This window comes from Aegilops tauschii, chromosome 6, assembly GCF_002575655.3.
Source record: "Aegilops tauschii subsp. strangulata cultivar AL8/78 chromosome 6, Aet v6.0, whole genome shotgun sequence".
Taxonomy (NCBI): Eukaryota; Viridiplantae; Streptophyta; class Magnoliopsida; order Poales; family Poaceae; genus Aegilops; species Aegilops tauschii.
Genome location: NC_053040.3, coordinates 7,882,641 through 7,908,299, shown reverse-complemented (window position 1 = coordinate 7,908,299; position 25,659 = coordinate 7,882,641). Strand labels below are relative to the sequence as shown.

The following is a 25,659-nucleotide window of genomic DNA, read 5'->3' as shown; positions in this document are numbered from 1 at the left end:
ATATATCCATCTTGTCTGTTATGTCCCGTGGACATATCTCATTTGAATGTTCGCATAAGCAAAAAAGAGATCCGCATAGCATGATTGTATAACCAATCTCCATTCATGCTTGTCTTTCCACAATTTTCGTTTGCCCCTGTGCCTACATAAAATAAACTTAAGGCATATACTGCAACAACAATTAGGCTTAGGTATGGGAGGCAATAGGAAAATCAATACTTGATGTCAAAGATGGTCAATAAGCAAGATGAAGCAAGCAAGAGAGAGAAACCAACGCTTGGTGTCAAAGGTGCATGTCACCTATGAATATGCTGTTGGGTTGGGCAATCTAGTGTTCATCTTTATTGGTACATATACGATTGATGTTTGATAAGATAGAAAAAATATATTTGAAAACATTTCTCAAAAATTGAACTTAGGATATATGTTGAATGAATTAAGATTAGTAGGATGTAGGAACCACATTTTCTCCACATCCCACGCCAATTTGACCTTCATTCATTTTTAGGTCAAGAAACATGTTCGCTGCAGTAAATCCTTTAGAAAAGATTAAATTGTTCATGCAGATCAATTATGGATACTAAACTTACCTCTTCTTTTCATGTAAAAAGAGCAAGTGAGATATAGTCTATTTTAACTGATGAAAATATTTATCCCTTTGCTTGTCTTACATGGACAAGGCATCTTTGTTCCCTTACAAACATGTTCGATAGGTTTTGCAAATCATTTAGGTTTCAACATATTTCATGTTTCAAACGATTTCACTTTTTAGGTTTCTTTTTGCTTTCTAGAATTTACTGGTTCATAATTTTTCCATGGTTTGGAGCGTTGTGATGTTTAAATTTCTTTCAGGTGGTGATTCAAATCGAGGTATTTCAGATCCAAGAACCCAAATCAACAATTGACCTACGTTTTTACTCATTTTCATGCCGAAAACACGAAGGAAAGGGGAAAATGGGATCATTGTGGCATCAATATGTTTGGATATGTTCCATGATCACCATAATCATGAACACACACATTATCTATTTTTTGGATCTTCGAAATATAAACAAACATGTATTTTCTAAGGGAAACAAACATGTATTATTAGTTTAAAACAACATACACTAGCTAAATACCCGTGCGTTGCTACATGATGAAACAATATCTAGGTGGCATTTGACTAATTGTCCTCAGCTACGATGGTGTCAACTATGCTATGACGACATTGGGGGCTACCAGCTCCAACCCGGAGAAAGGTGGCGAGATGAGGAGTTGAGGTATGGTTTTAGATCTGATCCTCAACAGTTGTCGTCCGTCCAAACCACCTAGCACCCTTGGGCTCTGTCGCACGCCGACAGCGGATAGGGATGCTAATGCGTCATGTTGCCTGCTCATTGATGGATAATAAGTGTGGCCGCGACACCTAGCACAAACATCGATGCATGCAGCTGGGACGTCACACATACTCGTCGTGGGGTGTCATGTTTGTGTCAGTGGTTGTTGACCGTCCAAACCTTGAATTTATAGGAAAAGGCTAAATCAAACCTTGAACTCCCAATTCTTGAAATCAGCACACCAAACTCACTGACCCCGCTCTATTTTGAACCTTGAGAGGATCAAGCGGGTATTCGCTGAATTGGGCTGGCCCATTAGTGCAGTCTCTCGCCTTGGTCTGGTTTTTCTTTTTTTTCTTTGGTTTTTTTTCCTTCGTTATACTTTGTTTTTCACTGGTTTTATCTGGTTTTTCTTTCTTAGTTATACTTTTGGTTTCTTTTCTGGATTTTCTTCATATTGTCTTCTTTTTCGATTCTCTTTTGTTTCTTTACCGGTAACCAGTTTTGTTTTTTACACATGTCTAATTATTCTCAGTACCCAATGTAAATTTTCAGCACAAATATTTTTTGATATGCTTTCGACATATTTCAGATACGTTATTTACAATTTTTTTAACTACATGTTTTCAAACAAATTGAATACACGGTAATATTTTTCCAAATACACGTTTTACATTTCTTAACAACAGTAAATATTTTATACAACTGCATGAACATTTTTTTACATTGCTAAACATTTTTAAAACTGTATACACTTTTTTCAAAGACATGTCATGTATATTCTTTTAAGGGTATGACACATTTATTTACATCATGCAAACTTTTTTTACATTGTATACACTTCTTTTTGAAAATGTCACAAGCACACTTTTTTGAAACACATGAACATTCTTGAAATGTTACATTTCTTGAATGAACAAAACATTTGTTTGAATCACATGAATACTATTTACATTGTACATACATTTTTTTGAAATACCACGTACTTTTTTCTAAACTCGTTATTTTTTTTAGATGGCACAACATTTCTGTACGCATTTGTTCAGGTTTCAAATTTTGTTCCCATTTTTTGAATTTTAAAAAAGTGTTTGCACTTTAAAATTTTGTTCCGGTTTCAACAAAAAATATGTTTCAAAAAGTGCTTGCTTTTTCAAAATTGATTGTTAAGTATTCAGAATTTTGAAAACGTGCTCACACTTTATAAAATGTTCGGACATTTCCAAATTTGTTTACGTTTTCAATATTTGTTTGCCCCAAAAAAGTGTTTCTGAAGTTTGACGGTTCGATGTTTTCAAAAAGACAAATAATTTATGAAATTCCAAAAACATTATTTGTGACACAATTTTTGAAAATCGGAAGAAAAAAAATCATATCATGTGAAAAACTGTTGGAATTCTGATTTTTTTTTTTGAAAAATTTGCTTTTTTAAATCACAGACAGTTAAAAAAATGTGAAATGAATTAAAAAATTCCAAACTTAAAAAAAAAACGCAAAAGGAAATTGAATTTGTGCCAAAAATAGAAAACATGAACATTTTCAACTTCTGAACAATTTTAAAAATGTGCAAACATTTTTTAAACCTCACAAATTCTTGTTGTGGTATAGTGGGTCAGCCCAAATTTTCGTCTATCAGAGTAGCAGGTTATCCCGGTTGGGATTGTAGTATTCCCTGTGTGCCAAGTAGGTCTAGGGTGTAAAATAGACCGGGATTACAAGTTCAAAGTGCCAATTTCGGGGATTTAAAATTCAGGGTTTGGTTTATCTTTCGTCTACAACTTGAAGCTTTGTTTTGGACTTTTTACTTAAATGTCCCTTACGAAGTGGTAACAAATTACCATCACGTATTGCTTTCTTTAAAATAATATACCCCAATTACATTTTGTACCCACACCCCCCACAATTGTGCATTGACCGGTCACTAGGCGGTCTCTACTCTTTAATACTCCCTTCATTCCATAATATAGTGCGCACGCATTTTTTGATCTTTAATACTCCCTTCACTAGGTGGGGCTTCTCCGTTCCCCTTTTGCTAGCCTCTCAGGCTGGCGTAGGACGCCGGGGCATGCGGAGGTGCTGGGCTCACATGGGGCCCAGCGTCCGGGGCGGCGGCGGGGCTTCTCCGTTCCCCTTTTGCTCGCCTCTCAGGCTGGCGTAGGACGCCTGGGCATGCGGAGGTGCTGGGCTCACATGGGGCCCAGCGACTGGGGCGGCGGCGGGGCTTCTCCGTTCCCCTTTTTCTCGCCTCTCAGGCTGGCGTAGGACGCCTGGGCATGCGGAGGTGCTGGGCTCACATGGGGCCCAGCGGCCGAGGCGGCGGTGTGGCCCTCTGGTGGCGGTGCTTCGGTGCTTTGGGAGCCCGCAGGCGGTGCGGCGACTGCGGGTGGCGTCTTTCTTAGGCTGTGCCATATGGTACGGTTCGGCTAGATCTGGCCGATCTAGTGTCGGTGGCCTGTAGTGCGATGGAGGCTGCATGCGGTCCTGGGCTCGTGGGTGACCCGCTCTGCAGTGGCCAGCGGCTGGTGGTGCCAATGGCGTGTCGGTGGCGGTGGTAGATGTGTGCTGGGAGGTTGAGGGCGCGGATTGCGCCTGGTTCTGCTGTGTTCGGCCTGGCCGGTTCTCACAGCTGTGCGGGCGTCGGAAGGCAAGGGCTGCGGGCAGCAACCTTTATCGTGGCCACTTCGGCTGGTGGAGGGGGCGGTGCAGCGCCAGTGGTGTGAATTCTCGCCGGTGGTGGGAGTCGTAGTGCTTGTGGGCAGAGCCCGTGGCTCGGATGCTGGCCAGTTATCATGGTCGTGAGGGCGGCGTGATGGCTGGCAATCGGCGGCCGGTGGTGGGGGTATGGCAGTGCCCGTAGCATGTTTCAGATTTGGATCGTGCAGGCTGGGATGAAAACCCTGTCCCCATTGGGCAGGGCGTCAGTGACGGCGCCCATCGCCGCCTTCTTGAAGGCACCGTCGTAGTTGGTCGATCCTCTCCGAGACACTCCGGGTGAAATCCGGGATCACTTCGATCGGACGGTGGCGGCGCTCCAATGTCGTGCTCTTCCTGAAGACACCGATTTGCAGACCTCGGCTCGTCGATGTTCTGCTGTGTCCTTGTTTATTTATCTGAAGTGGTGCTTATCGTTCGTTTGCTTCGTGGTGTAGCTGATCTTTAGCATCTTTGTATCCAGTCTAGTGGTGGTCACGAGTGCTAGCGCGAGAGCTTTTTTTGTCTTACTAAAAAAAGAAACAGCGGGCTCCGATATGTCTTTATTCAACAGAAGGCCACTTCTTCAGGGGGAAGAGGGCCAGTGGCGGCGGCGGAAGTACAGAGTGGTGCCAGTCGTCCTCACCAGCATCGGGGACGCAGCACGCGGCGACGGATGGCCGTATTCTCGTCAGGGCCGCCGCAGCCAGCACCGAGCGCGGAGATCTCCCCCTCAACGCTGCGGCCGTGTCGACCAGCTCGCCGGCGGCCAGATCTCCTGTACAGCGCATTTACCTACTGCAGCAGCTGCAACTCGAAGGTGAGCATCCTGGCATCTCGTCCATCTTGCTCTGCTTTCCTTCCTTCTAAGCCTAGGTTCATGCCCAGGCTGCGCCGGTGGTGAGCGGCGGCGGCGCCATCCTATCCCCTCGAGGGATTCTTCCGGCCAGGTGGAGCTATGAGCCGCCGCTTTGTCCCCGTCGACAGACGCATCTTGGAGCAGAACATCAAGGCTCGGTACCACGCCGGAGACATTGGCACCGAGGATGCACTCCACCTGTTTGACGAATTGCTCCAGTGTGCTGGGTCCTCCTCGATCCGTGCCATCAACTGCCTCCTCACCGTTGTCTGCCGTGATTGCCCTGCGCTCGGCGTCTCCCTCTTCAATCGCGTCGCAAGGTCCAAGGTGGCGCCCAACAGTATCACCTATGCCATTCTGCTCGACTGCTGCTGCCGCGCTGGCCGCCTGGACCTTGGACACACTGCCATGGGACACATCATCAAGATGGGATTTACTGCAGATGCTATGATCACTTTCAGCCACCTACTCAAGGCCATCTGTGCAGAGAACAAGACCAGCTATGCAATGGACATCGTACTCTGAATAATGCCCATGTTTAACTGTGTACCCAACATTTTCTCCTACAACATTCTTTTCAAGGGTCTCTGCAACGAGAAGAGGAGCCAAGAGGCTCTCGAGCTGATTCACATGATGGTTGAGCATGGAGGTAGCTGCCGACCTGATGTGGTGACCTATAGCACCGTGATTGATGGCTTGTTGAAAGAGGGTTTGGTGGGCAAAGCTTACACCCTATTTTGTGAAATACTGCGTCAGGGGGTATCGCCGAATGCTGTGACCTGTACTTCGATTATCTCTGGCATGTGCAAAGTTCATGCGATGGATAAGGCTGAGGAGGTTCTTCAACAGATGCTTGATAGAAGAATTCTGCCAGATGTTGCCACATATAATAGTCTGATACATGGATATTATTTATTAGGACAGTGCGAAGAGGTGGATCGGATTTTCAAGGAAATGTCTAGAAATGGTGTTCAACCAAATGTTGTAACTTACACTATACAGATGGATTATCTTTGCAAGAGCGGAAGATGCGCAGAAGCTAGGAAGATTTTTGATTCCATGGTCAGTTTGGGCCAAAAACCAGATGTTACTACCTACAACGTTCTGCTTCATGGGTATGCTATGGAAAGATCTTTTCATGATATGAATTGTCTCATTGAGTTGATGGATGATAATGGTATTTCACCAGATCATTATGGCTACAACATACTCATATTTGCTTATGCTAAAGAAAAAATGGTTGATGAAGTAATGCATATATTTGCAAAAATGCGGCAGCAAGGATTGAACCCTGATGCAGCATGCTATGGAACGGTAATAAACTTACTCTGCAGCATTGGCCAAATGGATGATGCTATGTCCCAATTCAATCAAATGATAACTGAAGGGTTAGCTCCTGATATCATAGTTTTCACCCCCCTTATTAGTGGTTTCTGTTCTTGTGGCAAATGGGAGAAGGTTGATGAACTATTTTCTGAGATGTTGGATCGCGGCATCTATCCCGACACTGTGTTCTTCAACACAATTATGGATCATCTTTGCAAAAATGAAAGGGTTATGGAAGCCCAGGATCTCTTCGACCTGATGGTACACATGGGTGTGAAGCCTAATGTGTCTACTTATAACACACTGATAGGTGGATACTTTTTAGTTGGTAAGATGGATGAAGGGAGGAAGTTACTTGACAATATGTGCTCAGTTGGCTTGAAACCGGATGATTTCACCTATAGCATACTGATTGATGGTTACTCTATGAAGGGAAGGATAGATGATGCATTGATTGTTGTCAGGGAAATGTTGGACGGGAAGGTTGGACCTTCTATTATCACTTTTAATATTATGATTGGTGCGTTGCTTAAAGGTGGGAGAAAGGAAGAAGCCAAAGATTTGTTTGATGGTATCTGGGCCAAAGGATTAGTGCCCGATGTTGTTACATATAGCTTAATGATACAAAAACTTATAGAAGAAGGTTCTCTACAAGAGTCTGATGATCTATTCCTTTCTATGGAGAAGAATGGATGTGCTGCCGACTCCCGCATGCTAAATGCTATAGTTAGAAGCTTACTTCAGAAAGGGGATGTGCCCAGGGCTGGGACTTATCTGTCTAAAATTGATGAGAGGAGCTTCACCCTTGAAGGTTCCACAACTACCTTGTTGACTGCACTTGCTTCAGGGAGGAAAGGCCATGAATATAAGGGGTTACTCCCTGAAAAATACCACTCTTTTCTGGAACAGGACACTGGTTGAAACCTTTTCTACAGATTTTGCGTAGATGCTCTGTAGTGCTAATCGAGGGCTGAACTTCTCTTTGTGGGTTACTTCTTCCAACCTTTTCTTTTTTTAGTACGTCTGAAATGTAATAATCGTTGGAAACTGTAGTAAACTTTCTGACTGTCAACCCTTTCTAGAGATTTTTTAGTACTTCTTCCAACAAGCTAGTAGTAAACTTTCTGACTATCACCATTTTGTTGATCCACTATATGTGTTTCATACAAAAGGATGGCTACTACTTCAAGGGAGTTACACATTTGGCCTTAGCTAAGCTTCAATTTTTAATTAGTTTTGTGAGTCCTGGATTTGTCCTAATAAGTTATCCTTGGCACCTTTTGCCTTACTTTTCTGTTGTACTGATGGTCATATGCTAGATATTCAGCCCTTTATAACTTGAGTAAACTTTGGAGTAAAGCTTGGCAAGTTGGCAACCATTGTACTCCATTAACCATGCTGTTATAGTTGGCAGCAACCATTGTACTGATCATCATGACTGTCTTGTGCACGTGCACTCATTTAAGTTGTAGCAGTAAGTTAGTTCCTGTATTCCATTTCTCTTTTACATTATATGGGAAGCATGGTGTCCTCAACTAAAATCAGTCCATTACCACTTAACATTCTATTCATCATGACTTCAAGTCCAGATTCATGGTGCCCTACATGATTATAACGAAGATGTTAGGTGCTATTGACTGAGTTTTTGTTTGGACATCACAGATTGACTGAGTTTTTTTATTGTTCGCCCCACATGGTTAACCTTTTCCCCTTGATCTTACATGTGAATTTGTAATTTTGTAGTGACACGTCGTTATCCTTCTTTCCGCTGTATATTGTTAATATCCTGGGGACATAATGATGACTCAAACTACGCTGCCATGCAAACAGTCTGGGAGTTCCACCACAAATGTGTCCTAAAGTGTCGGAGCCGCTGTCTGCGGTGGATAATGTGGGTTTGTGCACTTCAGCGACTAAACTGTCGAGATTTCCACATGAACTTTTTATTTGCAGGCGGCAAGAGTGAAATCCTGGACTGAACGTTCATCCCTAAGTTTATTGAACTTGAACCAGTTAACTGTGTCATCCAACTTTTAATTTTCATTTACATATCTTCCTCTTTTTTTTGAACAACAGAAGGCGCACAAAGCGCCAAACTTTTCACTCAGCTCAGTAACAATGTACAACATGAATTACAAATCCCTGAAACTGAAAATTAGAGAGAAGAGAAACTACATGGCATAGCATATTCCTGTGAGCTGAGGCAAAGCAACATATGTCAGGTTCAACATCTGATCTAAGAACCTGATGAGCTACATTATGAGCAATTCCTTTTATCTCTCTAGGAATGTGAAACACCTGTGATTGAAGATCTGAAGAGTAGTGGAAGAAATCAGCCAAAGTTTTCCTGATAGACCAAGGAGTAGAAGCCTCTGAAATCCTTCTGCTTGCCGCAACCGAAGCCAAAGAAAGACAATCTGTGAGAAATGTAGGCTGGGTAATGTGAAGACGATTGGCCACCTGTGCAGCAAAAAGAAGGGCAAGAGCTTCAACTTGCAAATGTGTGCTTGTGATGGATGTCACTAGTAGGAAAAGGGGCTTTTACCCCGGTTCATAAGGGCCTTTAGTCCCGGTTCTGGAACCGGGACTAAAGGGTCGTTACTAATGCCCTAGCCCTTTACTCCCGGTTCTTACATGAACCGGGACTAAAGGCCGTCCACGTGGCCGGTGCGGGGAGCCCAGGCAGGAGGGCCTTTGGTCCCGGTTGGTGCCACCAACCGGGACCAATAGGCATCCACGCGTCAGCAGCTGGCAGGAGCAAAGGTTTTTGTTTTTTTTGAAAGGGGGTGGTTTAGGGGTTTTGGGGGGTTAATTTAGGTGTTTCATATATTGTGTTATCTAGCTAATTAATAGAGAGAAGTGTCCTCTCTTATCTCCGTGCTTGGTCGACGCTACGTACTATATACGTATGGAGAGGAGTAGACACGCTAGCTAGTAATCAAATGAAGGAAACAGAAGATCGTCATGAACATATGCATATAGAGAGAAGTGATATCGACCACCTCTCCTTCTCCGAGATATTGGTCGAACAACAAGTTCTCGTATATCTATCCGACACTACCGGCTACATATATACAATAATTATCTCTTACAATACAATCTCCTAATTAAATTGTAGGAACACAGGGTCCACATAACATTCTCCGTTTTCAGCGATCACGTGGTCAAGGAAGAATGCCGCCAATTCCTCTTGAATTCCTTGCATACGATCTGGTGCTAGGAGTTCATCCCGCTTCCGAAACATCTAATTTGAAGAAGGGGGTCAATACACACACATCATATATATATATATATATATATATATATATATATATATATATATATATATGTATATATATGAATAAATGAAACTCAACACAAATGATGATAATAAAATAAAATTGTGAATATTATTGCTTACGCACTTCATATTGTTTTTCAGTGTAGCCCCGCTCACAGGCCGTGTAGCGGATGGACTCGCAAATGTAGTATCCACAGTAATTATTCCCGGGTTCCTGCCACAACCACTTTACAAGAAATAGAGGTCAATCAAACTGATAAGCAAGCATGCTAAATGGTATTGATGAAACTAGCGCTTGAATCACTAGGAGATGCGCGGAACATGCTACTATAGTACTTACTTTCGGGTGATTAAATTGCAGCTTCTTCGGCAGTCCCGGAGCTTTTGAGGTGAATTTTCTCCAAACCTTGCCAGACAAAGAAAACAATTACTTGATATCAGGAAATGAACAAAGTTGCTGATATGGTGGATAATGATCGATTTAACTTACTTCTCGAGCATTTGAGTCATGTTCGCATAGTCCTGGGGATCTTTTCGTCTCGAGTTTAAGACGGTTACTACTCCCTGCTCAAGCTTAATCTCTAGGAGAATATAGTGGAAGCTGCGCATGCATGCATAAGTCATCAATTACATTACCATAACCTGGACTAATAAGGGAAACCGAATATGCACAAGACAGTAACACTCACTTGAAGTTGTAAGAAAAGAGTATTATATCTTTGTTTTGATTTAATACCAACGATTGTAGCAAGTTGGCCTCGGCTTCTTTGGGATGTTTTTCAACCGTATATGCATCTATGAGATTTGTGTTAATGAACCCAATATCACCGATTTGTCTTTTCTTCAATTCGGCGATCTTCAATCTGCATAATATAGTGAGGATAAGTATAAATACATGCAATGAAAGAGCTGACCTATATAGAGAGACTTAATGACAGAAGTAGTACTACTTATAGACAGTAGCAAGTGATCGTTGTTTTATCGAGGGCCTTTTGATTGTAAAACTGGAAGAAATCCTCAAATGGAACATTCAGCAGATCAATTCCAACGAGGTCATGCTCCGGTTTAACTCTCAGCGTCAAAGTATCCATCCCATCAGACTCTCTGCCGGTTTTCATGTACCAATCATGTAGTCTTCGCATCATCGTGCTTAGAGATCTTTCATCTTGGACGAGAGGCTTCCCGTAATGGTATTTGTGTTCGTCCACCTCCACGATTTCATAATGTACATCGTCGGGCAGGTAATCTCCAAGATTGCTATAACCGGGCCCATACTCGGATCATTAGCGACGATGTCTTTCGACACCTTGAGCGGGGGGCACGATTGGTTCGCTTGTTCGCCGAGCTGGGCAATTTTTTTCCCAGCTCGTCGTTCTTTTAACCTTTTATCACTGACAGTACTTCCCGACCGCTCCGCTTCGGCATATGTCTTTGCAAGAATGCGCTCATAGTTGCCTCTCGGCGGAGACTTTGGTGGTTTTGTCAGGGCAGCCAGAGTGCGCTTTGCTTTCACCGGATCTACCTTCTCCTCCGGAGGTGGATGTTTCTTTGCTTTCACCCCTTCAAAGAAGTTCTTCACTTCGGCTCGCACGATCTTCGCGTTCTCCTCCTCGGTCCTCTCGTATAGTAACTTCTCTGGAGTCTTCAGAGAAGGACCGAATCTGTATTGCCTCCCGCCTCTGGCAGCTGTACTGCTAGACGCCGGCAGAGCAGACGGAGCGGCTGCGGCTGTCTTCTTTCCTTGCTTACGAGGCGGAGGAGAAGGACTACGACGCGCCGGAGCAGCCGCAGCGGCGGCGGGTCTCTTCCGCCTTTGCTGACGAGGCGGAGAAGGAGGAGGCTGGCTGCTCTGGCGCACCGGCGCTGGCGGAGAAGGAGGCGGAGTGCCACCACGCGCCGGAGAAGGAGGCTGAGTGCCCTCATCACTCGCCGGAGGAGGAGGCCGAGGAGGAGGCGGAGTGCCCTTACTCGCCGGAGCCGTCCAGTTCGGAAGCTTGATGAGCTCCTTCCGCCATAGGCATGGAGTCTTCAGAGCAGAGCCCAGCCGAGTCTCCCCTTCACCGGTAGGGTGGTCAAGCTGGAGCTCCTCAAATCCCTCCGTTATTTCATCCACCATCACCCTAGCATATCCTTCTGGAATCGGCCGGCAGTGGTAGGTTGCGCCGGGTTCAGGAGGTAAAACAGAGCCAACAGCCGCCTTGACTTTGAAGTTCTGCCATTCCGCCATAAGGTGGAAATGTTGAGACTCCGTGATAGCATCCACGGGGTAGCTAGCAGGAGCCGCATGCTCCAGCTGAAGCAGCTCGGTGGAAGCCACGCTGCTTCTCCGCTGAGATGGTGGTGTAGCTTCGGGGGCAGTTTCGGCATCTCGATTGCCGTCTCGTTCCTCTAGCGCTTGAACCCTTTCGTGGAGCTTCTGAATTTGGATCTGCTCCACTTTTTTCCTCCTCTCCTGGCTTTTGTAACCGCCCACGTCCGGAAAACCAGCCTCCCACGGAACGGAGCCTGGCGTGCCTCGTGTCCGTCCAGGGTGCTCAGGATTCCCGAGGGCCATTGTGAGCTCGTCGTTCTCTCTGTCTGGAACGAACGTCCCTTCCCGCGCTTTATCGATATATTGCTGAATCTTCTTGACTAGTATTCTCAAAAGCTCGTTCGTCCAAACGCACCTCCCTGATACAGGGTCCAAGGTTCCGCCAGCCCCGAAGAACCAAGTCCGGCAACGGTCTGTCCAGTTCATTGTCTGTGGTTCGATCACTTTTTCAAGCAGATCATTCTCAGCCTTGGCCCACTTAGGTCGGGCTTTGAGGTAGCCACCTGACCCCATGCGATGGTGAAGCTTCTTCTTCGCAGCATTCTTCTTGTTTGTCGCTGACATCTTCTTACTCTTTTCCGATGTCTTGTGGGCCACAAATGCGGGCCAGTGATCTCTGATCTTCTCATACCGGCCGATGAATTCTGGTGTCTCTTCTTTGTCGTCAAACGTTTTCAGCTCATTCTTCCACCTCCTGAATAGGTCTGCCATCTTCTTAAGAGCATGAGACTTGATTAATTGCTCTATAACTGGCTTCTCCGGATCCTCCTCTGGCGGTAGGGTGAAATTTGCCTTCAGCTCAGTCCAAAGATCATCTTTCTGCATATCATTGACATAAGACACCTCAGGGTCTTTCTTCTTAGGCTTATACCATTGGTGGATGCCGATCGGGATCTTGTCCCTAACTAGAACCCCGCACTGAGCAGCAAATGCATCCTTTGTCCGGAGGGGTTCAATCGGTTGGCCTTCGCGCGCGATTGCTGTGATCTCAAACCTTTCATCCGAGCGCAACTTTCACTTCGGGCCTCGTCTCTTTACCGAAGTTGTGCTCGATCCGGAGGGCTAGAAAAAAGAAGAAAGACGCGTGTTAATTAATATGTGTACATACCAAAACAATGAATGCATCAATTAGCTAGTCAGCACAGGCTTAACTAATATATTTACCTGGCCGGACTCTGTTCGGTCACCGGAGCCGTCACCACGGGCTCCGTCTTGCACCAGCATTGGGTCACCGGAGCCATCATAATCATGTCTTTCCTCCTCCACTCTTCGATCACCGTAGCCTGCTTCTTCACCCTATTCTTCCAGACCATCATTGTCGTTAAGATACGACAAGATATCACCTCCGGCTAAGATTATGTCCCCCAACACCTCTTCTGCTTGCTCATCTCGTCCGTGCTCCATTGTTTCTGCAAATATTACAACATGACAATTATTACACAAACATGACAGCAGGTGGATATATTAGTGCAAACGTAGACCTAGCTTATTCCGGGTTTGGGGTGGCCTAGGCAACGCTTCAAGGGTAGGGGCGCGGCGGGAGGGGGTAGGAGACTGACATCGTTTTTTTCTAGGGTTTGGGTGTCCTCGAGAGTTTTGGTCGAGCGAGAGGGCCGGGGGGTGCTCCCGTGGTATAAGTTATCACGGTCGAGAGGGGGTATAAATATCGACCGTCCATCATGTCGAAGTTATCTGGGAGGGAGTTATATATATCGACAACGACGACATACATACATGGGAAAATAATGTTATCGGGGAGGGGGTATATCGACCCCCCCACGTGTTGAAGTTATCGGGAGGGGGTTATATCGACAACGACAACATACGTACATGGGAAAATAATATTATCGGCGAGGAGGGGGTATATCGAACCCCCCTCGTGTTGATGTTATCGGGAGAGGGGTATATCAACGACGACAGACCCGATAAAACATAAGAAAACGAAGAAGAAATAAAAAGAGGAGAAGAAGAAAAGGAATAGAGGAGAAGATCGAAGAAAAAAAAGAAGAAAAAAAAGAGGAGAAGAAGAAAGGAATAGAGGAGAGAAGAAGAAAAAATAGAATTTTTTCTATTTTTTCTTCTTCTCTTCTATTCCTTTCTTCTTCTCCTCTTCTTTTTCTTCTTTTTTCCTCTTCTTATTTATTTCTCCTCTTCTTCCTCTCCTCTTCTTCTCCTTTCTTCCTCTACTTATTTTCCTTTTTATATGAACATATCATCATATATATGAACATACATTTTCTTTGCATATGCATATGAACATACATTTTCTTTGCATATAAATATGAACATACATACATACATTTTTCTTTCATATGAACATACATACATACATTTTCTTTGCATATGACCATACATACATTTTTCTTTGCATATGACCATTCATACATTTTCTTTGCATATGCTTTGCATATAAACATACATACATATGAACATACATACATACATATAAACATAACATACATACACAAAAAATTCTAAAAATCTGCCTTAAAAAATTATATGAAAAAAAGCATACATCATCCATCCATCCATATAATGAACATATACATCATCCATCCATCCATATAATCAACATATACATCATCCATCCATCCATATAATCAACATATGCATATGAAAAAAATTATATGAAAAAAAATTATATGAAAAAATTATATGAAGAGGATCGAGGGGACAGGGAGGAAAGGGGGTCGCCGGAGCCGGACCGAACGGGGAGGAGGGGCGGCAGTGGGGGCGGGCGCCGGCGACGACGACAATGGTGGGGGCGGGCCGGGGCGCAGGGGCGCGGCTGTGCGTGCTCGGGGACGGGGCAGGGGCACAGGGTGGCGGCCGGCGTGGGCTCCGGCGCGGGGCAGGGGCACGGGGAGACAGGGATGGCGGCCGGCGGCGGCGACGGCGACGAGGAGCACGCGAGCGATTTGGGCAGCCTGGCGGCGGGGGCAACTGGCGAGGGAGGCTAGGGAGATGTGAAAATTTCACAAGTCCTGGTTATATAGCAAGGGCATTGGTCCCGGTTCGTGGCACCAACCGGGACCAATGCCACCCTTTAGTCCCGGTTGGTGCCACCAACCGGGACCAAAGGTCCCTTTTCAGCAGCGCAAAGGGCGGGAAGCGGCGGCCTTTGGTCCCGGTTGGTGGCACCAACCGGGACTAAAGGGGGGGCATTGGTCCCGGTTGGTGCCACGAACCGGGACCAATGCCCCCTTTAGTCCCGGTTGGTGCCACCAACCGGGACCAAAGGCCTTGCGCTGCCCGCGGCCAAAAGTTTAGTCCCACCTCGCTAGTTGAGAGGGGCTCGGAGTGGTTTATAAGCCCCACTGCGGCTGCCCTCTCGAGCTCCTCTCAAATGCAGGCTTACGGGCCTAATGTCACACTGTGCTGTCTGTGGGCCTATTGGGCCTTCTGCGGGCCTGAATCCTGGCCCAGGTTGGGTTTCTAGTCGTATTCAGGCCGTGGTGGCCCAATAGGTGGCAGTTTTTTTAATTTTTTTTCTAGTTTTTTGGTTTTGTTTTTTGCATTATTTATTTTCTTTTGTTTTTTGCTTTATTTTTTAATTCTTTGTGCTTTTAGGTCAGAAAATTTATAAACTTTATGTTAGTGCCATTAGTTTTCAAATTTAAATAGTTAAAATTTGAATTCTATGAAATTTGTGTGAATCAGAAGTTTGTGATTAACTTTACTATAAGAATAGTTTTTTTTTCAGTTTTTTGTTTTGTTTTTTGCATTATTTATTTTCTTTTGTTTTTTGCATTATTTATCAAAATTATAAACTGTCTGTTAGTGCCATTAGTTTTAGAAAAAGTATAAACTTTCTATTAGTGCCATTAGTTCTTTATGAAAATTCTTTTTGCTGTATTTAGTTTTTTTTCTTTTTTGCTATATTTATTTTGTTTTGTTTCTACTTACAACAAAAACTTATTTATTTTATTTTATTTTGTTTCTAATTACTTATTTATTTTACTTTATGATAATTCTTTTTGCTATTAAAGTTTCTATCAAAAAAGTTCTTTATGAAAATTCTTTTTGCTTTTAATGATTTTGAACACAAAATACTTCGATAATTTTAGTTTCATCAATTTTATATGATTTTAGTTTCAATAATAATAGAGGTTTCTTATAATGTTTTGAACAGAAAATACTTTGTTAATTTTAGTTTCATAAATTTTATTAAAGTTTATTTTATTTTGTCAGAACACAAGAAGTCCGGAGTTGTAATAAGTTATTAAAAATAAAAAAGAGGTGCAATGCTCGTTGATTTGCTTCAAGCCTTTCGGAATAGTGTAGACTGCACTGCACATAGCTCGATGCAGTCTACCTTATTCCTCAAGGCTTGAAGCTAAGCAACGTGAGCATTGCGCCTCTTCTTCATCGTCTCTGCACTCAGGGCTTATAAACCGCTCCTAGTGCCTCTCAGCTAGCGAGGTGGGACTAAAAAACTGCTTAGTAAGAAACTCTAGTACCGGTTCGTGCCACGAACAGGTACTAAAGGTGCTCGTGGGGCCACAGCCTCATTAGTACCGGTTTGTGGCACCAACAGGGACCAAAGGGTGGAATTGGTCCCGGTTCGTGCCACCAACCGGGACCAATGGCCTTGCACAGCGGCGTGGTGGTGAGTTTAGTCCCACCTCGCTAGCTAAGAGAGAGCCGCACCTGTTTATAAGGTGCGGTGCGCCTGAGCTGTCGAGCTCCTCTCTAAAGCAGGCTTACGGGCCTAACCTCTCTGTACATGCCTGTGGGCCTACTGGGCCTTCTGTGGGCCTGAATCCTGGCCCATGGATGGGTTTCTAATCGTATTCAGGCCGTGGTGGCCCAGTAGGTGGCATAATTTTTAATTTTTGGCCTGTTATTTTTATGCATTTACTAATTATTTTGAGCTATAAGACCCTAAAATTGAAAAGCATTTCAAATGAACTCTGAAAAGGTTGAAAGTTGGCATGGTATCATCATTTCATCCACATAGCATGTGCAAGAAAGTTGAGAGGGTTACGGCAAAAACTAGATGCACTTCTTGTACAAAACGGACAATGGTATCATACTCGTCTATTACAAAGTTGGCATGGTATCATCATAATAGTTGCGGGAGAAAGTCTTCACTTTTTCTTCGCTTGTGTCATTTGCTTATTGCGCCGTAACCATGGATAATCTTCATCGTTTATCAGGATGCTTGGGTCAGCCTTGACTTTGAAGGGAGGACTTTCATGAAACTTTTCATAATCTTCAGACATGTCTGTCTTGCCCTCCACTCCCACAATGTCCCTTTTTCCTGAAAGAACTATGTGGCGCTTTGGCTCATCGTATGATGTATTCACTTCCTTATCTTTTCTTTTCCTCGGTCTGGTAGACATGTCCTTCACATAGATAACCAGTGCCACATCATTGGCTAGGACGAACGGTTCGTCAGTGTACCCTAGATTGTTCAGATCCACTGTTGTCATTCCGTACTGTGGGTCTACCTGTACCCCGCCTCCTGACAGATTGACCCATTTGCACTTAAACAAAGGGACCTTAAAATCATGTCCGTAGTCAAGTTCCCATATGTCCATTATGTAACCATAATATGTGTCCTTTCCCCTCTCGGTTGCTGCATCAAAGCGGACACCGCTGTTTTGGTTGGTGCTCTTTTGATCTTGGGCGATCGTGTAAAATGTATTCCCATTTATCTCGTATCCTTTGTAAGTCAATACAGTCGAAGATGGTCCCCTGGACAACGAGTACAACTCATCACAAACAGTGGTGTCACCTCTGAGATGTGTTTCCAACCAACTGCTGAAAGTCCTGATGTGTTCACATGTAATCCAGTCGTCACACTGCTCCGGGTGTTTGGAGCGCAGACTGTTCTTGTGTTCATCGACATACGGGGTCACCAAGGTAGAGTTCTGTAGAACTGTGTAGTGTGCTTGAGACCAAGAATATCCGTCCCTGCATAATATTGAGTCCCCCCTCCAAGCGTGCCTTTTCCAGTCAGTCTCCCCTCATACCGCGATTTAGGGAGACCTATCTTCTTAAGGCCAGGAATGAAGTCAACACAAAACCCAATGACATCCTCTGTTTGATGGCCCATGGAGATGCTTCCTTCTGGCCTAGCGCGGTTACGGACATATTTCTTTAGGACTCCCATGAACCTCTCAAAGGGGAACATATTGTGTAGAAATACGGGCCCCAGAATGACAATCTCGTCGACTAGATGAACTAGGACGTGCGTCATGATATTGAAGAAGGATGGTGGGAACACCAGCTCGAAACTGACAAGACATTGCGCCACATCACTCCTTAGCCTTGGTATGATTTCTGGATCGATCACCTTCTGAGAGATTGCATTGAGGAATGCACATAGCTTCACAATGGCTAATCGGACGTCTTCCAGTAGAAGCCCCCTCAATGCAACCGGAAGCAGTTGCGTCATAATCACGTGGCAGTCATGAGACTTTAGGTTCTGGAACTTTTTCTCTGGCATATTTATTATTCCCTTTATATTCGACGAGAAGCCAGTCGGGACCTTCATACTGAGCAGGCATTCAAAGAAGATTTCTTTCTCTTCTTTCGTAAGAGCGTAGCTGGCAGGACCTTCATACTGCTTCGGAGGCATGCCATCTTTTTCGTGCAAACGTTGCAGGTCCTCCCGTGCCTCAGGTGTATCTTTTGTCTTCCCATACACGCCCAAGAAGCCTAGCAGGTTCACGCAAAGGTTCTTCGTCACGTGCATCACGTCGATTGAAGAATGGACCTCTAGCTCTTTCCAGTAGGGTAGGTCCCAAAATATAGATTTCTTCTTCCACATGGGTGCGTGTCCCTCAGCGTCATTCGGAACAGCTAGTCCGCCGGGACCCTTTCCAAAGATTACGTGTAAATCATTGACCATAGCAAGTACGTGATCACCGGTACGCATGGCGGGCTTCTTCCGGTGATCTGCCTCGCCTTTGAAATGCTTGCCTTTCTTTCGACATTGATGGTTGGTCGGAAGAAATCGACGATGGCCCAGTTACACATTCTTCCTACTTTTGTCCAGGTATATACTTTCAGTGTCATCTAAACAGTGCGTGCATGGGTGGTATCCCTTGTTTGTCTGTCCTGAAAGGTTACTGAGAGCGGGCCAATCATTGATGGTTACAAACAGCAACGCGTGCAGGTTAAATTCCTCCTGTTTGTGCTCATCCCACGTATGTACACCGTTTCCATTCCACAGCTGTAAAAGTTCTTCAACTAATGGCCTTAGGTACACATCAATGTCGTTGCTGGGTTGCTTAGGGCCTTGGATGAGAACTGGCATCATAATGAACTTCCGCTTCATGCACATCCAAGGAGGAAGGTTATACATACATAGAGTCACGGGCCAGGTGCTGTGATTGCTGCTCTGCGCCCCGAAAGGATTAATGCCATCCGCGCTTAAACCAAACCATACGTTCCTTGGGTCAGCTGCAAACTCAGCCCAGTACTTTCTCTCGATTTTTCTCCACTGCGACCCGTCAGCGGGTGCTCTCAACTTCCCGTCTTTCTTACGGTCCTCACTGTGCCATCGCATCAACTTGGCATGCTCTTCGTTTCTGAACAGACGTTTCAACCGTGGTATTATAGGAGCATACCACATCACCTTCGCAGGAACCCACTTCCTGGGGGCTCGCCGTCAACATCACCAGGGTCATCTCGTCTGATCTTATACCGCAATGCACCGCATACCGGGCATGCGTTCAGATCCTTGCACGCACCGCGGTAGAGGATGCAGTCATTAGGGCATGCATGTATCTTCGGCACCTCCAATCCTAGAGGGCATACGACCTTCTTTGCTGCGTATGTACTGTTAGGCAATTCATTATCCTTTGGAAGCTTCTTCTTCAATATTTTCAATAGCTTCTCAAATCCTTTGTCAGGCACATAATTCTCTGCCTTCCACTGCAGCAATTCTAGTACGGTACCGAGCTTTGTGTTTCCATCTTCGCAATTGGGGTACAACCCTTTTTTGTGATCCTCTGACATGCGATCGAACTTCAGCTTCTCCTTTTGACTTTCGCATTGCGTCCTTGCATCGACTATGACCCGGCGGAGATCATCATCATCGGGCACTGGTTCCTCTTGATCTTCAGCAGCTTTCCCCCTTGCAGCATCATTGGGCACATCGTCTGGTTCCTCTTGATCTTCAGCAGCTTCCCCCGTTGCAGCATCACCGTATTCAGGGGGCACATAGTTGTCATCGTCCTCTTCTTCTTCGCCGTCTTCCATCATAACCCCTATTTCTCCATGCCTCGTCCAAACATTATAGTGTGGCATGAAACCCTTGTAAAGCAGGTGGGTGTGAAGGATTTTCCGGTCAGAGTAAGACTTCGTATTCCCACATATAGGGCATGGACAACACATAAAACCATTCTGCTTGTTTGCCTCAGCCACTTCGAGAAAATCATGCACACCCTTAATGTACTCGGAGGTGTGTCTGTCACCGTACATCCATTGCCGGTTCATATGCGTGCATTATATATAATTAAGTGTGTCAAAAACCATTACAGAACATCATGAATAGATAATTAAGTGACCAAATTAATAGAAGTTCATCATCACATTAAAACCAAAGTACATACATAGTTCTCATCTAACAACATATATATAGCTCTCCAGAGCATCTAATTAATTAAACCATACATTGAAACTATGTAAAACATTTCAATGCGAAAACAAATGCGATCATAATCGCAACCAAGGTAACAATAGATCCAACGGCATAATGATACCAAGCCTCGGTATGAATGGCATATTTTCTAATCTTTCTAATCTTCAAGCGCATTGCATCCATCTTGATCTTGTGACCATCGACGACATCCGCAACATGCAACTCCAATATCATCTTCTCTTCCTCAAATTTTTTTATTTTTTCCTTCAAGTAATTGTTTTCTTCTTCAACTAAATTTAACCTCTCGATAATAGGGTCGGTTAGAATTTCCGGTTCAACCACCTCCTAGATAAATAAAATCTATGTCACGTTGGTCGGTATATTTGTCATAAACAATAAATGAACCAAATAGTTATAAAAAGATAATATATACCATATCCGAATCATAGACAGGACGAGGGCCGACGGGGGCGGATACCAAAACCATCGCACTATGTAATAAGAAGGAATAATAAAAGTAACAAAATTAGACAAGTAACTATCTAAAGTAAGAATTTTTTCCTTTCAGAAAGAAGATAAGAACAAGAGGCTCACCACGGTGGTGCTGGCGACGAGATCGGCGCGGGCGATCGACGGCGGTGAAGACGGGGATGGGACGTGACGGACCGCTAAACCTAGACAAATCTCGGGGAAAATGGAGCTCGGAGGTCGAGTTTCGAGAGGACAAAGATTAACTAGTGTGGCTCAGACATTTCATTGAACACCTCATGTGCATAGGAGGTGAGCTAGAGCACCCAAATGCCCTCCCCTCGCCGGCCAGAAAAAACAGAGCACTCTGGAGTGCTCTGCTGTGGCGATGGGGTATATAGAGGGAACTCATTGGTCCCGGTTGGTGGCACCAACCGGGACTAAAGGCCTTTGGTCCTGGTTGGTGCCACGAATCGGGACCAATGCCCCCTTTAGTCCCGGTTGGTGGCACCAACCGGGACCAAAGGCCTTGTGCTGCCCCGCGTCAAAAGTTTAGTCCCACCTCGCTAGTTGAGAGAGCTCGAGAGTGGTTTATAAGCGCTGCTGCGCCCACCCTCTCGAACTCCTCTCAACTGCAGGCTTTCGGGCCTAACTGTTCTCTTTGCCTGTGGGGCCTACTGGGCCTTCTGCGGGCCTGAATCCAGGCCCATGGATGGGTTTCTATTCGTATTCAGGCCGTGGTGGCCCAGTAGGTGGCATAATTTTTTTTCCTCTGTTTTTTTTCTCTTTTGCTTTATTTGTTTTGTTTTGTTTCTACTTACAACAAAAAACTTATTTATTTTATTTCTAATTACTTATGTATTTTACTTTAATTATTTTATTTTTATTTATTTTACTGCTGCTATTTTTACTTAATTTATTAAGGTTTATTTATTGTAGTTACTATAGTTTATTTTTATTTTATTTTATTAAGGTTTACGAGCTGTGGGAGGGACGAGGGGTGGCGACGTGCTGTGGGACACGATGCAGGGGCCAAGGAGGGACATAGAGGAGGGGCCGAGGAGGGAATTTAGGGTTAAGTTTTTATACGGGAACGGTTAGACGGGCTTTAGCGGGCTTTCACCGGGCTTGTGGGGTTTTGCCAGGTCATCGATGAGAGTTTCCTAAAATGTCATTAGAAATCCGTCATGGAGTAACAGGTTTCTTGTAGTGATATGTGGAGCACATGAGTGGTGATCCTCCGGCCTCCCACTCGCACGCAGCCGCCGCCACCCTCCCGCTCGCTCGCCGCCACCGTCATCACCAGTCCCGGCCATGGCGCCGCCACTGCCGTCGTGCCCCTGAAGACCTATTCATCTTGCCTGAAGGTGATCCTGTGTCAGATCCTGCACGATACCTCATCACTACAACCCGTCGGCGACGGTGTATGAGGCGTCCATGGCCCTGGTGGCGCCTTTAAGGGAGGACGCATGATCTTCAAGGGAGGACAGGCCATCAGATTCATCCACTTGGTAGCGTCTTTGTTCATCCAGGTTTGACGATTCATCTTTTCATTATCTAGAGTCTCAGGGATGTCAAACGTACCCTCAACAACTAACGTCAGCATTTCTGTAGTGAACCCCCTCGATGAATGCATGTCTGTTGCCATGGCTAGAGAAAATTCTACATATCCACATCCTGATAACCAACAAGATAAGTAGCAGCTTTGATATGCGAAAATTCGCATGTGAGCCCGAGCACCTGTGATCTCAGAATCTGTGCCATTTGTTACTATGCCTATTGACGAAGCGCTGAGTATAGCGAAGGGTGCAATGCTCACGGGCCTGTTGCGATGGCCCAATGTTCAGAAACCGCCGTCAGTTAGCGAGGTGGCGGAACAGACGGGATTGGACTTGCTGTGCCATTTAACTCCTCCACCCGGACCAAATGAGCCGTTTAGCTCATTAATAGCAGTACCGTTGGGAGCTGCCAATCTTCTCCAGCACACTTCCTCCCCATTCTTCTACATCGCACAGCGCACTTCCTCCCAATCCATCATCTTCCGACCTAACCAATCTAGGCAGCTATCACAAATCCAGGCGTAGAGAATGTCTGGATCTTCATCCTCAACCGGGTTCGAGCAACTCCCACCGCTAATCAGCTGCCCTGAGTGCGGCGGCCGCGTCTTCACCTGGATTGCTCGGGCGGGTCAGAATGCAGGCATTCGTTTCTACAAGTGCGTCAACAAGGACGTGAGTACTACCCCATCCATACATCTGAATCCCCATTAACATCCACACCATCTAATGCAATCTTTTTGCATTTGGAATCAATTTGTTTGTTGCAGGCTGGCATCTGCAACTACATGAGAACCAAGGCGGAGTACCTAGCCGAGCTTAGCTACCATATGGCGACCACACAGCAGCCATTGCTGGGAAGCAGCCAGTCGGGAGCTTGTCTGAACCGCAGAGCTCGAGTTGTCGAGCAGCAGCGCAGTGGTCCAGTCGGTCCCCAAGCTTCCAGAGCCCAACCACTTCTTAATCAAGCAGGCTCATCCGCCGCCGCTCTTCGTGTTCTTGTGGTTTTAGAAGCAGGCATTTTGTTAGTGCTTCTGCTTATCCTGTTGGCGTTGGTCAAAGTTGTATCACTCCTTAGCAGGTAGTCAGTGGTCTTGTTGACATAGTACAAGGAATTTCTAGAACGCGCGTTTGTTTCTTTTCTAATCGCATTGGTCGTTTGTGAGGTGTGGCAGTGTTTTGATTTGTAAGCCTGTTTGCTAAGAAATATGTCACTATTAATGAAGTTATGGTCAGTTCTACACGTTGACACGCTCATATGGTACACTTTTCCAGCAGCACTTCCCCAATGCTTTTTCCCCACGCTGCCATTTGGCATTTTCTGATTAGTTCAGGCGTTTAATTACGCTCATTAACACATATAGCCGCTGTCACCGACACGACTGGCGGAACGCAATAAATTAATACCTACCAGTCTCCATACATAATTGCCGTCCTTTTCTCAGGCCACAGCCTCGCACCCACCCAACGCTCCTCACACCAACCATTTGTTTCGCCCAACTCTCCTTCAACTCCCACCGTCGATCTGGCCGACGGCGAGCCAAGTCCGGTGCCGGAGCTAAACAGGTACGCGCGCAGTTTGTTCCAACCGCCTCCCCTCCCCTCAATCTCGCATTCCGACCGCAACAATCCACTCATTAGCCAGTCAATATACTAGGAACACGACAGATCCCAAGATCTGGATCCCACAAATTGTTCTATTCCCGGATTGCTCTATCCCGACCCGCTACCATGTATGCAAGCCTGGCGAATCTTGTGCATTTTTAATATATAGGATCACAGCCCGTTTTACTCAACCTAGTGAAGCCGTAAGCCATAAACTAGGGAAGTCATTTATGGTTGATTTCGTCTAGGATTTTCGAAATAAGTTCATTTTCCTGTAGGCACTATATCCACAAACAATTTATACATACGATTTTTTCAATTTTCGCTTACGATGATATATGTAGGCACCATGTCTGACGCCGGTAGTTGTGATGGGGCCGCAGCCGCGTGCGATGCACCACAAGACGACATCCTTGAGCAGCCAGTGCATGCTATGGAAGAGCAGCAACCTCCTGTTCCAACATCTCGAATTTCAGTCAGAAAAGCAGTAGAAGTAATCCAGACATTTAACGATTACAAAAGGTGGCTCCTCACTGAAATTGGTTTTGGTGGAATCTTAAAGCTACCCATGTTGGAGAAGCTTAATCTTAAGTTCAGCGCATGGACTATGAGCAAGGTCTCTGTTGAGCGTCGAGCAATTGTTCTATCAGAAACAAAAGTACTCAAGTTTTTTGCGGAGGACATCCACAAGGTGTTCGGCATACCATGTGGCCACCGGAATGTTAAAGGCCGCGATGGGTTCATCAAGCCAGAGGCTGTGACCTTCATAAAGAGGACGCTAGGGATGGACAGGACGGGTGTGCATAGTCTACGCGCGGCTGAGGAATTCGTTATGCGCGACATTTCTGAGGCGTCCAGCAAGATAGAGAAGGATTGCTTCCAAATTGCATTTGTCATTTTTGTTATGGGACACGTTCTGGCACCTAGGACAAAACACGATTATGGCACCATAGACTATTGGGGTGCACTTGCAAACACGGAGAATATCACGCAATATAATTGGTGTGAGTTTGTACTGGAGTTTTTGCTCGAGGCAGTCCGGCGGCTTAAGAATGATATGATGGCCAACAACCATAGTACAAACCTGGTTGGTTGCCACTTGTTTCTCCAGGTTTGTAAACATGTGTTTTTCAGTACACACCCTCCTGTGCACCGAAATCTGTCATTTGCTTTTATGGTACATGCTCATTCCCATAACTGCTCTGTAAACCTGTGTCTCTTTTTCAGATATTCTTCCTTGACAATGTTGACCTTGGAATTTTCAACAAGAAGCACAATGTTCTTCCACGCATTAGTGATTTCGACCATAATAGCCTGAAGAACATGATAACGATGGCCACTGACATTGGGAAGGGCCCCACTTCATATGTAAAATGCATGGTAAACATTGCAGCACAGATGACAACATAGCTCATTCATTATGATTTTTTCTGTTTGTGTATTAAGGGATTTCCATGTGTATCCTTGGCAGATTCGGCAGGGCAGCGACCTATGCTATGCCCGCTGCAACATACCTGATTGCAACCTGACAACATCCAACCAGCCAGTAGGATCTGGCAATATGGATCAACATGCTGGCAATCGCACGTATGACAGGCACGATTCAGTCCAGGTCTCATCTTCATCAGCTGTCAATCTAATCGATGTACAG

General features: G+C 45.2%; 1 protein-coding gene across 1 annotated transcript; it reads left to right on the top strand.

Annotated features, from left to right (window-relative positions):
• The first annotated feature begins 4,569 nt into the window (after positions 1-4,569).
• On the top strand, positions 4,570-7,304 carry LOC109768863 (uncharacterized). The gene is made up of 2 exons (XM_020327596.3): positions 4,570-4,827; positions 4,896-7,304. Exon 2 carries the CDS (start codon positions 5,395-5,397, stop codon positions 7,111-7,113), a length of 1,719 nt encoding a protein of 572 aa, XP_020183185.1. The 5' UTR covers positions 4,570-4,827; positions 4,896-5,394; the 3' UTR covers positions 7,114-7,304.
• The last annotated feature ends 18,355 nt before the right edge of the window (positions 7,305-25,659 follow it).

Coding starts and splice junctions, on each gene's coding strand:
- LOC109768863 (XM_020327596.3), top strand. CDS start 5,395: ATGCCCATGTTTAACTGTGTACCCAACATTTTCTCCTACAACATTCTT.